Source organism: Pinus tabuliformis, chromosome J (assembly GCF_031772625.1).
Source record: "Pinus tabuliformis cultivar Carrire ecotype Pingquan chromosome J, CPIR1, whole genome shotgun sequence".
In the NCBI taxonomy this organism is placed as follows: domain Eukaryota; kingdom Viridiplantae; phylum Streptophyta; class Pinopsida; order Pinales; family Pinaceae; genus Pinus; species Pinus tabuliformis.
This window is the reverse complement of record NC_142295.1, coordinates 1,493,831,026-1,493,844,330: the sequence shown is the minus strand read 5'-3', so window position 1 is coordinate 1,493,844,330 and position 13,305 is coordinate 1,493,831,026. Positions and strand designations below refer to the sequence as shown.

Here is a 13,305-nt window from a genome sequence, read left to right as displayed (position 1 = left end):
TGATTCAATTTCCTCATGCATTGCAGCCCTCCATTCATCTGATTTACTTGCTTCTTCATAATTTGAAGGTTCTACAATGTTTAAAATTTTGGACATTAAAGCATAGCCTTTCAATCTTGCAGGTAGTCTAGTCTTCCTACCTGATCTTCTAGGTAGAGGACTTACCTCAAGTCTATCTGTTTCAGCACTTTCCGGGCTTGCATCATCACTTATTACACTATCTGCTACTACTTCTTCCTGTTTCTGCTCCTGCTCCTGCTCCTGCTCTTCATCTTCGTCACTGTTCATTTCTATCAGCAATGGAATGTGGCTATCACTGTTAGAGTCTTCCTTTCCATCTTCAGCCTGTTCATGAAAAATAACATCTCTGCTTGCAAAAACTTTATGAGTCACAGGATTATATAACTTGTATGCCTTATACTCTGTGCCATATCCAACAAATATACATTTCAAGGCTTTGGGGTCTAACTTCTTCCTATCTGCTTTCGGTATATGAGCATAAGCTTTTGATCCAAATATTCTTAAATGACTAACTACTGGCTTGAGTCCAAACAATGCTTCAAAGGGGGTTTTGAAGCCTAGACATTTAGTAGGACTCCTATTCTTTAAATAAACAACAACATTAGTAGCTTCTGCCCAAAGACCATTTGATAGACCCTTACCTTGAAGCATACTTCTCGCGCACTCCACGAGGGTTCTGTTCTTCCGTTCTGCTACTCCATTCTGCTGTGGAGTGTGTGGCACTGTGAATTGTTGCATAATCCCATGCTGCTTGCAGAAGTTCATGAACTCTCCTAACCTGTATTCTCCCCCTTGGTCCGAGCAGAGAATCTTTATCCTCTTTCCTGTTTGGTTCTCTATCATAGATTTGAACTCTTTAAAGTACCGAAAGGCTTGACTCTTTTTACTTAAAAAATACACCCATGAAAACCTAGTGCAATCATCTGTAAACAACAGAAAGTAATATGCTCCTCCTAAAGACCTAGTTTGCATAGGTCCACAAATATCTGTATGCACTAGTTCTAGAATGTCTCTTTCCTTTCTGTTGACATGCAAAGGGAACTCTTCTCTATGCATTTTCCCTAATGCACATCCATCACATTCCAGCTTGACATTATGAAAAACAGGGAGTCCATCGACCATACCTTTCTTCTGAAGTAAGATGAGGTCTTGCAAATTGAGATGTCCAAATCTCTGATGCCAGAGATTTTCGACTGTTGATCCAGCTGAAACCGTTGCTTGTCGTGGCATACTCTTTGCATCCAGTCTGTACAAATTCCCCATGCGCACTCCTGTTGCAACTGTTTCCATCTGGCTATCCTTAATGACACAACCATTCTTAAAGAATTGCACCTGTATGTCCTGGTCTGTAATCATTGAGACAGAGATCAAGTTTTTCTTAATTCCTGGAACATATAATACATTTTTAAGATATTTAACTTCGCCACTAGGTAGCTTCACAGGAATATCTCCATATCCTTTGATCTCATACCCACTGTCATCTCCTAGATAAATTTTTGATCCACATGTAGATTCTTCAAGAAATTCAAAACAGTCCTTCTTACTAGTCATATGTGAGGATGCGCCAGAGTCGACATACCATATGTCGTCCTCATCTCCCTTTGATGCTGAAAGAGCACAATCGACTGTGAGTAGTCGAAGATCATGGCTGTGGTCCTCCTCTTCTCCAACAAAACAGCCCTGGTGTTTCCTCTGTTTGCTTCTTCTTTCATTCGCTTGCCTCTTATATCATTCTTTAATCTGATGACCAAGTTTTCCACAATAAAAACATTTCTTAACATAATTATCAGTCATACCTTTAAATGATCTCTTTTGAAATGTGTTGGCCCCTTTCTGCTGCTGCTGTTGCGGTTGCTGGTGCTGATGTTGGTGTTGGTGCTGCTTCCCTCTGTACTGTCGTCTTTTTGCCATCAGAGCCAGGTCATTGCTCTGAGTTTTTAGATTATGTCGTCGCTCCTCCTCCTGGAGCAAAATCACTGTCAGCTCATCAAATGAAGGGGCTTTCTCCCTCACTGACAGCCTTGAGATAAACGTATGATATTCATCAGTCATTGTGTTCAATGTGAGTGTGACTAGATCTGAGTCGGACACCTTTTCTCCAATAGCTCCCAGTTTGTCACTCAGATCCTTGACTCTGGCCATGAATCCAGCAATGGACTCATTCTCGTCCATCTTCATTGCAAACAGTTTTCCCTTGAGTGCCAGAACACGATTTGTATTCTGAGTCTCGTACAAGTTCTTGATCGTTGTCCATATATCAGCGGCCGACTTAGAATCTCTGATATGTGGCATAATATTGTCCTTAACGAACATCTTCAGTATAACTTTTGCTTTCGTTTCTTTTTTATCCCAATCTTGTTCTTGGGTCACTGTTCCAGATCTCTGTTCATTTCCCTCAACGATCGACCATGCATTTACGCTCTCCAGCAAAGTTTGCATTTTGAATTTCCATTTGGAGAAATTCGATCCATCGAGTTTTCCAAACTCGTGGAGATATGATTCTATACTGTTATTCATTTCTATCCAACTGAACACTCCAATCGGCCACCACCGGGCAAGTCCGATCTGCTACCACCGAATAGATCAGGAACTTCACTGTGCCACCACTGGGCAAGTTCGATCTGTTGCCACCGAACAGATCAGGGACTTCACTGTGCCATCACCGGGCAAAACCGATCTGCTACCACCGAACAGATCAACAAACAAGCTCCAACACACCACCACCGGGCAAAGGCGATCTGCTTCCACCGAACAGATTGAGGAGCTGCACTGCGCCACCACCGGGCAAAAAACCGATCTGCTTCCACCGAGCAGATCACAGAGCTCTAATTCGCCACCACCGGGCAGGTCCGATCTGCTACCTCTGAGCGGATCAAGGAACCTCAATTCGCCACCACTGGGCAAATCAAATCTGCTGCCACCGAGCAGAAATCTCCATGTGCCACCACCGGGAAACTCCGATCTGCAATGAAAAATTGAAGGTTTTCAAAGAGAAAGAGGTTGGCTCTTTGGCGCTCCGAATAGTCACGGATCCGCGCCAACTGCAGAAAAGAAAAATTTATGAAGTGCACCGAAATTGGCACGATTAACAGCCACGGATCCGCGCCAATTCAGTTAATTTTTACCTGGCGCGCTTATCAGCCTCAAACCCGCGCCAATGGGCGCTTCCGTTCTCTAAAAAATCGCGCCAATACGCTTCTACTCTTTTATGGCGTGACTGTGTGCGAGAAATCCGCACCAATGCCTACTTCTACTAAAAAAAAATAGGCGTCAACCCTTTCTTCGGCTTAGAGATGATCAGTCATCTGAGACCCTTCGCTCCAGGTGTTACTGCAGTTTCACCTGATCACATAGATACATTTACATGCTCTCCTACCACTACAAATATGTAGCTAATGATACATCCCTAAACAAAATTTGAGGCTATCTCTACCCTAAGCTCTGATACCAAGATAAAAATCAGACTTTGAATAAAATGAAGGAGTTGCAGCTCACAGGTGTGTACAACACCTGGAGACTGCACTCAAACAAAGAGGAGACTCTCTCTCTCATTCACTCTACATTACATCAAATGAATATTACAATATTAAATACATCACTGAAAATTAGGTAGTTGTGAACAACCTCCTAAACTCTAGGAACAAATCCTAAACTAAGGAGATGCATTACAACCATATAACCATTTCTGCATTATTTTTAACTCTTCCAACACTCCCCCTTAATTCCAACTATATAACAAATATACTATAACACAATAAACAAGACACTATACTCTTAATCACCTAAACTTTAACTTGCCTGCTGGTCTAAGTCTCAGCTAGGCTTACAATAAAACATTTCATTTTTGTCTTCTTGCAAAAGGGTCCATGCTTGTTCATTCGCTGGTACAGTTTTATCTTCACCTTCCTGGGTTTCCTTATGAAATTCCTTTGCTCCTTGCTTACATACTTGATGTCAACAACCTCTTCTGGATTGGGATGCAATGCAAGATCTTGAACAAGGTAATCTAATTCATGTTTTCCCCATTTTCCATGAGGAACCAACGAAGAAGTCACCAAAATGCAGTCATCTTTGAACATGAGCGGCCTCCGTACAACATCCATGATAGTATCCTCCACAGTAGCAGTGAAACTTCTAACAATTGGGTTATGAGAGAAGCAAGTTTTACTCAAAGTGATTTCTTCAATAACATGGTCCTCAACAACATGAGTGATTTCTTCAACAACATGATCCTCAACAACATGAGTGATTTCTTCAACAACATGATTCTCAACATGACATTGTTTGTCCAAGAACTCAAAAATACTGCTAATCCCAAATGGGTTCTTGAGAAAATGATCATCGAAAGGATCATTGTCAAAAAAGTCTAAAAAGATAGACATATCAGCTAGCGTTATCACACTTCAAACAAAATGCCTCTTCCACTGCCTCTCTCGGCTCTCCTTGGCCCTCCAGGCGCCTCCAATCAGACCAGTGACCTTCTACTTGGCTCTCCACACAGGCTGGCTTTCACAAAAGGTGCTTACTAACAGCGAACACTAAACACTAAACACGCAAAGCTTTCACAACTTTAATGACATTGTGTAAATGCATTAATTTTTTTTTTAAGGAAACATCAAACCCTTCTATTACAAATGATTGCATTTGCAGAGGCTTCAACAAAAGCACATTGAACCATTAGTTCAACACAGTTCAGACAAAATTAGCAAGCATTAAACCCTACTATATACTAATGTCGACTAGTTTCTCACATAATCCAATACAATGTTGTTCACCTTCACCAAATATATATTATAAAGAACCAAAACAACCCTTAAAATCGTTGAGGCAACAGCCTACAGAACACAGATTGAATATGTACACCTCACGAACTCCGAGAGAGTCCAACAAACACAAGAAGCTTTCAGCATCTTCCCCTGAAAATTACCACTTCCGAACCCCTGCATTCAAAACAAGTCTGGCTGCAGGCACTCGTACATTACATTATTTATTTCTTGCTCAAATATTTGCATAGTAGTCGGCAGCAAAAAAAAACAGGAACAAGGAATCCCTCAAAAGCATCCACAGAAGGCCTTATTAAAAATGAAACATTTAGCGGATAAACAGGAGAAGCATACACTGCTCAAACTTCTTCGGCACGCTTACCACCAGTACGTCGTTCTCCAAGCTCACAGCACACAGCTCACCACCGAGCCCTCCTTTGCACGGCTTCTTGACTCGCTCTTACACGCAGGATCTCGCCTGATTTCTCAGCAGCACACCCTTTACTCACACACAGGCGCCTTTCACGCAGGTTTTCTGCCCTCTCTGCAACTTACCCTCACAGAAGAACCTTTATCTCCCCGTAGCTCACCTGACTGAGCCAACAACTGGCTGAGCACACAGCTCCCAACTATATGAGCACACAGCTCCACCACACGCAGCCACACGCATAGCTCCCAACTCGATGAGCACACAGCTCCACCACTCTAGACAGGGGCGTGCCTTCCTCCTCACGGTTTACACAACACTGGTCCACGGCAGGCTTTACTCCTCTCTTTCGTCGCGCTCAAACTAACTATATCTTCAACCTACGAACAGCGCTGCCAGGACATCCACAGGCCAAGCGAATACTCTGTGCAGGCTCCTTTCTACTGACAGCTTTCACCAAGTCCGCGGCTTTGAACGGTTCTGCACATCTACTTCCAGCCTCACAGATCTCTGCCCTCTAGTTCACGATGATAGCTGCAACAACAGGACAAACACACTCACAAGTGACACACAATCCACCACTATTCACAGCTCACCTCACCTGAGCTCTGATACCATATTAGATATTGCTCTGATACCATATCAGAGAGCAGAGACACATAAACACAGAACTCAGAAAATTTCACAACTTGCTTCCATTCATCGATTAAACAAGTATTTATACAAGATGGAGAAGGTTATGGAGATTAATTGGATCAGTGGCTTCTTCAGGAAGCTTTGTCATTTGTCAAAGATCTCTAGAACCTGCATTTAAACCTTCTGTTGAATTCTGGGTGTTGTAATAAAGGTGGTAATTGGAATTAGTTCTAGTTTCTTCGAACACATATATCTTTCATTTATTCCTTTTCTATACATTTTTTTTATATTTAATCAGAAAAAGAAAAACAAAAACTATAGCTTTCCAATGTTATGAAAAACAAATTTTATAAAATATACTATAAAGATGTTTGGAAGAATTTATAAATATAAAACAACAACGATATACTCTTTAAAAGAGCATGCACTCAGGTTCAATATATCATAAATCACTGATTATTCAACCATCCGCATATTACAAATAGAAACAATCCCTTCAATTATGAGCATTGAGGCTCAAGTGCCTCAACAGGTATAGCGATATAAATATAAACAATAGCGATATGTTATGTAAATATTATACCAAATTTTCCCAGAATTGCCATAATTATAAACACTGATTATAGAACATGAAACTGTAACAATATACTGAAACATAATCCGTAATTATTGAACATCCTACCCTAACTGTAATAATATCCTATAAAATAAAATAAAGATACAAATATGGCATTAGAATAAGTCATAAATCGCCGATTATTCAACCATCCACATATTAGAAATAGAAACAATCCCTCCACAATTGGTCAACCGACTATTTAGTTATGAACACTGAGGATCAGATGCTTGCACAGGTAGACGAGGGGTTGGAACCGCAAGCAAAGAAACTGCTCTCCGTGTCGAGATACCAAATTTCTCATTCATGTCCAAATCTGGTCCTTGGATTCCCTCGGGAAGTCTCCAATCAAAGCAATGCAAGAGCTGTCCCAACACAAACTCCACAGCCACCATAGCCAGCTGAATCCCCGGGCAACCTCTTCTGCCCGACCCAAATGGAATTAACTGGAAGTCTTGACCTTTCACATCAACAGACCTTCCCATGAATCTCTCCGGCTTGAACTCCTCTGCGTCCTCCCATGACGTGGGGTCCCTTCCAATCGCCCAAGCATTGATGATAACACGAGTCCTGCCAGGGATTTCATAACCCGAAAGGCTACACGAGTGCAGAGATTCGTGGGGAACCATAAGGGGCGCCGGAGGATAAAGCCTTAGGGTTTCCTTCACCACTGCATGTAGATAAGGGAGATAGGGTAAATCAGATTCGCGTACCTTACGATTCAGCCCTACCACATTCTCCAACTCTTCTTGGGCGTTTTTCATCAACAGAGGCCTTTTTAATAGTTCTGTCATGGCCCACTCCAAGGCCGTAGAGGTAGTGTCAGTTCCAGCATGAAGCATATCCTACAAAATATCATATAATCCAATGCCCAGATCAAACTAATATTTGGGCAGACATATTGAACTATGTGACCTAATATAAATATATGTTGCATAGTCTAATGGTTTTTTCAAAATCATGTTTCATGTTAGTTTTAATTGAAATAATTTGAACGCTCTAGAGGTTTGCAAAAGTTCTAAACCTATTTATACATTTATATGATCAGATTTAATGAAAAAACCTATTTCTAAATTAGAATACACCTAAATATGCGAAGAATAACTAGGGTTTTTAGCTTACCATAAGGAGGGCTTTTATGCTCTCTCGTCCGAGATTGACCTCCGGCGTAGTATTTTCAGATACTGCAAGTAAGACATCCACAAAATCCCTGGGTTTTTGCAGGTCGCTTTGGACTAGATGGTCCTCTATGAGCTTCTCATAGAATGCATCTGCTCTCCTAAGAATCTTTTTTTCTTGACGACCGAGACCTTGGAGATCCATCCATTTCAGGTAGGGTATGAAGTCTCCAATATCGAAAGCACCCAGCAACGAAGAAACCTCGGGAACCATTGCCCTGAATCCTCGGCTGTCATATCCCTCCCCGTCTGAATACTTTCGACCAAATACCAACCTGCACAAAATATCAATCACAACAGCTGATACAGTTTCAGTGACATCCACAACGGGATTGGAACCTGTAGCACACTTGTGCAGAAGAGAATGGACCATAGTTACAGAGACTTCTTCTTCTCTTTGGAAGCGGAAGTATTCGAGCCTTCTGGGACTCAATAGCTCTGAAACACAAATCCTTCGGACCAGCCTCCAGTAATGTCCATAGGGAGAAAATGTCACATCTATGGAATTGTAAAACAAGTTTTCTGCACAACGCATTGGAGGTCTGCTGCAAAAAACATGGTCATGAGTCTTCAGAAACTGTTGAGCCATTTCTGCAGAAGAGACGATTACAGTCGGAACGGAGCCCAAGCGAAGGGACATGAGCGGTCCATATCTCTGAGAGAGAATGGAGAGATTCCTGTGGGGAAGCTTTCCTATCATGTGGAGATGTCCTATGATCGGCCATGGCGGTGGCCCTGGAGGTAACTTCTCCAATTTATTACTAGTTCTGTGAATTTTACGAAAAAGCACCCATGTTGACAAGAGCACCACTATACATATAACAGCTGCAGAAAGGTGGCCTTCTATGGCATCCATAGCCTCTCGAAATCTTTCCACAATATCCATTCCCGAGGACAATGGCACATTTTAACCACGCAGAACCCAATTTTTCTGGCTAGGTTCGGACGAAAATCGCGTACTATGTGGATTCGATGAATCGAGTATGTTCCATCAAGTGGTGGGAAGTTACATTGAATAATGGTCCTCCTCTTCCTTTTTTGTTTTGTGTGAGTTATTTCCTATTTTTCTTTGTGCAAATTTGGATAATGTAGATGACTTACGAATACCCATACTGTGTGGTGGGTAAACAGAAGCGACTGCCCCCCACACCTTAGTTCCGTGGTGGAGTTTATAGGAATATTTTTTATTTTTTAATAAACGTAATTTATTTTTAAAAACGTTTATCTTAATCAAAAATTTTGTTGTATTATTTATTTATATAAAATGGATGATCATTTTGCAAATTCAAAATTTAAAGAGAATTTGCGAAGTGTTTAAGGAGAATTTGTGAAGTGTTACAACGTGAGAAGGCAAAAGGACCTGACAAATTATATGAAATTGTCAAAGTCAAAATATTTTTTTTTGATGATTGCACGACTAAAATAAGAATATTTTTTTGTTTTTCTTTAACCCAAACAGATTTCATATTAATCAAAAAGCCTCATTCGGAGCAGTTGAAGTGCATCATAATCAATATTATATGGATAAATATTCTTAAATAATTTTAAAAAGGAAAAAACCATTACCCTCAACAAAAGCAGGGGCCCAATTGGAACACAGCTTAATTACATAAATTTGATTCTATAAAATAAAAATATCATTTTTTTCCCAACAAATGCAGGATTCAATAATAGATCTTATGAGATTTGAGCATCTTAAGAATAGGAATAGATTCTTAAAAATTGCCTGCACAAGATAGTAGAAAAGTAGAACATTTGTAATATTTAATTGAAAGTGACTCCACAATAGAACCATGGAAAGTTAAAGAATGATGAACATTTTGAGGATTTCTCACTTCATTCTTTAGAGAAGAAGATTATTGATTGAATTTTAGAACATCTAAATAGGAAGGAGAAGAAGAGGAGAGATTGAGCTCTTTCTCTTCCTCCAAATTGGCCTCTTTTTCTGAGAAGTTTTTTCAATATCCTCGGAGCTAATCACTTCCTCAATGAGTGAGCTAGTGTTGTTTGAAAGCCCTTGATTTAGATCCTATTGAGCTTCTACAACTTTTGCCTTTGAGCAGTTCAAAGCTTCTTTAGATCCTATTGAGCTTCTACAACTTTTGCCTTTGAGCAGTTCAAAGCTTCATTCCAAGTTTACTGAGACATGTAAATAAATGCATTAGTAAGTTATGAAAAATCTTTTTAAATACATAGAACAAACGACAAGATATAAGACTTTGTACTAAACATTGATTTTTTTTTTTTTTTTTGTGGCTATATTGATAATGATTTTGTAAGCAACTTATATGAGAGAAATAAGTATAATCATTTTGGTTTAGATATGATTTCATGGGTACCTAGGAAACATCTAATTGTGACTATCTCATAGAAGGTAAGTATCTGGGAACCACAATAATGGTTTGTCAAGCAGTTTAGACATGTAGAATATATTGGACAATCTTGAACCAGGATAAAAATGACCATTGTTATAATAACAATTCAACAATAGCTCTATCTAAGGATCAAATTTTTAACAAAGAAAGAAATATAAATACATGATATTGTTTTATTAAAAAACTTATAAATAATGGTGATATATATTTAGAGATTTTTAATTCAAAAAATAATTAACTGATATATTTTAAAACCTTTCTCAACCAACAATTTTGAATTTCATAAATAGAATTAGATGCTAAAGCATTCAAAAATTACGATTAAAAAAATATTGAAATAATTAATCAGTTAAATTATTAGTTATTTTTAGTACAAAAATAATATGGTAAAATAATAATTAAATCTAAAAATTGCATCTAGATAATTCTCCAGAGTCAGAATTAGATAGTTCTTAATATTTAATGATTTTTTTAAAAAGCATCTTCAACATATAATGAAATGTCTGTTGATAAAGAAAATCTCAACAAATATATATATGCTATAAAAATTGTTTGTTTTATATGAACATTTTTCAATACCTGTTTCATTCATTTGTCATTAATTTTTCATTTCAAACAAAACAGCATAGCACCCTCACTGAATTGCTTTTATTTTCGATTAATTCCCAATTATTTTTGGAGTGCAAGAGGTATTGTAACGTCAACTCATTCTCATCTAAATTTGTTGAAATAGCTTGTTAGTGGCAATTTCCAATTAGTCATACGTTAGCTCACTTAGAACGTAAACCGGCAGTGGGCAACTTTGATTAGTAGCGCCAATAAGTTTCCTTGCCATTAACGGCCAGCTTTTAACTCACTATAACCCCACCACTGATTCTGCTCCAATGGAAGCACTAAGGCAAAGTGGAAACCGAAAAGAAGCATACATTCCTACCCCGTATGCATTAACATTCACAAAGAACAAAATAACTCTTATACCTACTGCTAATAAGTACGATAATTTTGCTAACCCAACTCAGCTTAGTGGTCTTGTTACGTTCTTCCCTAGCAAAAGCAAGCAGCAAAGAGATTGAAGCCCGCGGATTTTCGCTTCTCTTTCCTTGATAGGAGGCTTTACTGATCTTTAGCGGTGGTGGACATATTAATTTTAATCATTCCGTTAAACACTTTGACAGCAGTTATATTTCTCAGAAGTATTTTTGCAGGTTGTGTCTCTGTTTGAAGATGGAAACACTGAATCAAGAATAAAAGTACCACACTAACCATTCCGAAAGGCAACAAAGAATTTAAGGCATTTAATGTATTTGGGTAAATAGATATGGGCAAGCAAAAGTACCACACTAACCATTCCGAAAGGCAACAAAGAATTTAAGGCATTTAATGTATTTGGGTAAATAGATATGGGCAAGCATTCACTCCGCGACTATAACCCATACTCCACAAATCCCTGTGCCATTCTGATTACACTCAACAACATATTAATTATTTTCTCCGCCATGCATTAATTCAAAAATTGTATGTTGAGATAAAGAAGCAGGTAAAAGTCATTTTGCAAGTAAGAGAGTAAGAAAAAAAAAAGAGTGAAAGAGAGCGAGAGTCTCTGAGGAGAAAATGGTGGAGCAAATTTTGGTGGACGTCTCAAGTGAAAATATCTGTAAACCTTGTTTTTACTTGGTGAATGAGCCCCAACCTCATATGAATATAGTTTTCATTAATTAGGAGTCAATCTTAAGTTTTTATTGTGTTGCTCCAAACTTACTATGTTCTACCTTTGTCCTATTTTTTTACCATGAGTGAATACTGGTTTTTAAGTCTCTATACAGCTGCGGGAAATTAGCTTGGCGAAAAGTCATAGAGTTGAAATCAGCTTCTGCACAAAAGTAGCTTCCCAAAAGTCACTCCTCTGCTTCTCCGCCTAAAAAAATTTCAACATAGTATTAGAGCAGATTAAACTCTATTAGTGTAAAAACAAGTGTTTTTATTACTTGTCAGAATTGTTTTGAGGGTAGATTGTTTTTAGCGTATTTACCAGCAGGTAAATTATGATTAGTGGGCTATTACAATGAAGACCCTGTTTTCTTCTCAAAGACATTTGGGATTTGGTGGAGAATTGTTTCCAAGAACCAGCAGATGCAACAACATACAATGCCTTATCTCAACGAGAAAGAGATTTTTTAAGGGACAACAGGAAGAAGGATTCAAAAGCTTTGTTCTATATTTTCCAAATAGTTCATGAAAGTATTTTCCCAAGGGTTGCAACAGCAACAAAGTCCAAGCAAGCATGGGACACCCTCCAGACATCCTACCAAGGCATAGGAAAAGTCAAGACAACAAAGATGCAAATGTTGAGAAGAGACTTTGAAACACTCTATATGAAAGAGTCTGAGAATGTAGACTCGTTTTTTACACATGTAAGTGGGTTGGTTACTCAAATCAGGTCTCATGGTGAGACACTTGAGGAAAGAAGAATAGTTGAGAAAGTTTTGAGAAGTTTTCCAGAAAGGTTTGATGCCATTGTCGTGGCCATAAAAGAGACAAAGGATCTCTCACAGTTCTTAGTGGATGAGCGTAATGCATCACTGATTTCTCATGAACATAGACTCAATAGAGCAACAAGGTCCTTATTGGAGCATGCCTTCAAAACACAAGTATTATTTGGTCAAGGTAGAGGTAGAGGAAGATCATAAGCTAAAGGAATAGGAAGAAGCCCACACAAAGGTGGAAGAAGCAGCTCTTCAAGTTCAAGTGAAAGATGCAGCAATCAAAATCCAAGTCAAGGCCCAAGCCAAAATCAATCACAACGTGAGAGGTATGATAAATCTAAAGTTCAATGTCATTACTGTAAAAAGTATAGTCACTATGCAAATGAATGTAGAAAGAAGCAATATGGCATTAGTAATAAACCAAGTGTAAATTTCACAGAAGAAAATTAGAACCATCATAGGATGTTTTTAGCTTGTAATGTAGCACAAGAAAAATAGAGTGATATATGGTATCTAGATTCAGGGTGTAGCAACCACATGTGAGAAAACATAGAAATGTTTTCCAATCTAGATGAAAGTGTGAAATCTGAAATGACATTAGGGACTGATAGCAAAGTCTCTGTCATGGGAGAAAGAAGAGTTAATATCCTAACAAAGAAGGGAGAGAAGAAGTACATCTCAGATGTTTACTTTGTCCCCTGTCTAAAGCATAACCTCCTAAGCATTGGATAGTTCGTGCAAAAGGGCTATAATGTCTTCTTCAAAAATGATGTGTGCACAATTTTGGATAGGCCTCCAAGCACACA

General features: G+C 38.8%; 1 protein-coding gene across 1 annotated transcript; it reads right to left on the bottom strand.

Moving 5' to 3' along the window:
* Window positions 1-6,396: 6,396 nt before the first annotated feature.
* LOC149233070 (cytochrome P450 71AU50-like) lies at window positions 6,397-8,662 on the bottom strand. Its single transcript, XM_089379684.1, has 2 exons — window positions 7,586-8,662; window positions 6,397-7,308 (listed from the first exon to the last, which is right to left on the bottom strand). The coding sequence occupies exons 1-2, from the start codon at window positions 8,525-8,527 to the stop codon at window positions 6,670-6,672; spliced, it is 1,581 nt and encodes a 526-aa protein (XP_089235810.1). The 5' UTR covers window positions 8,528-8,662; the 3' UTR covers window positions 6,397-6,669.
* Window positions 8,663-13,305: the final 4,643 nt, after the last annotated feature.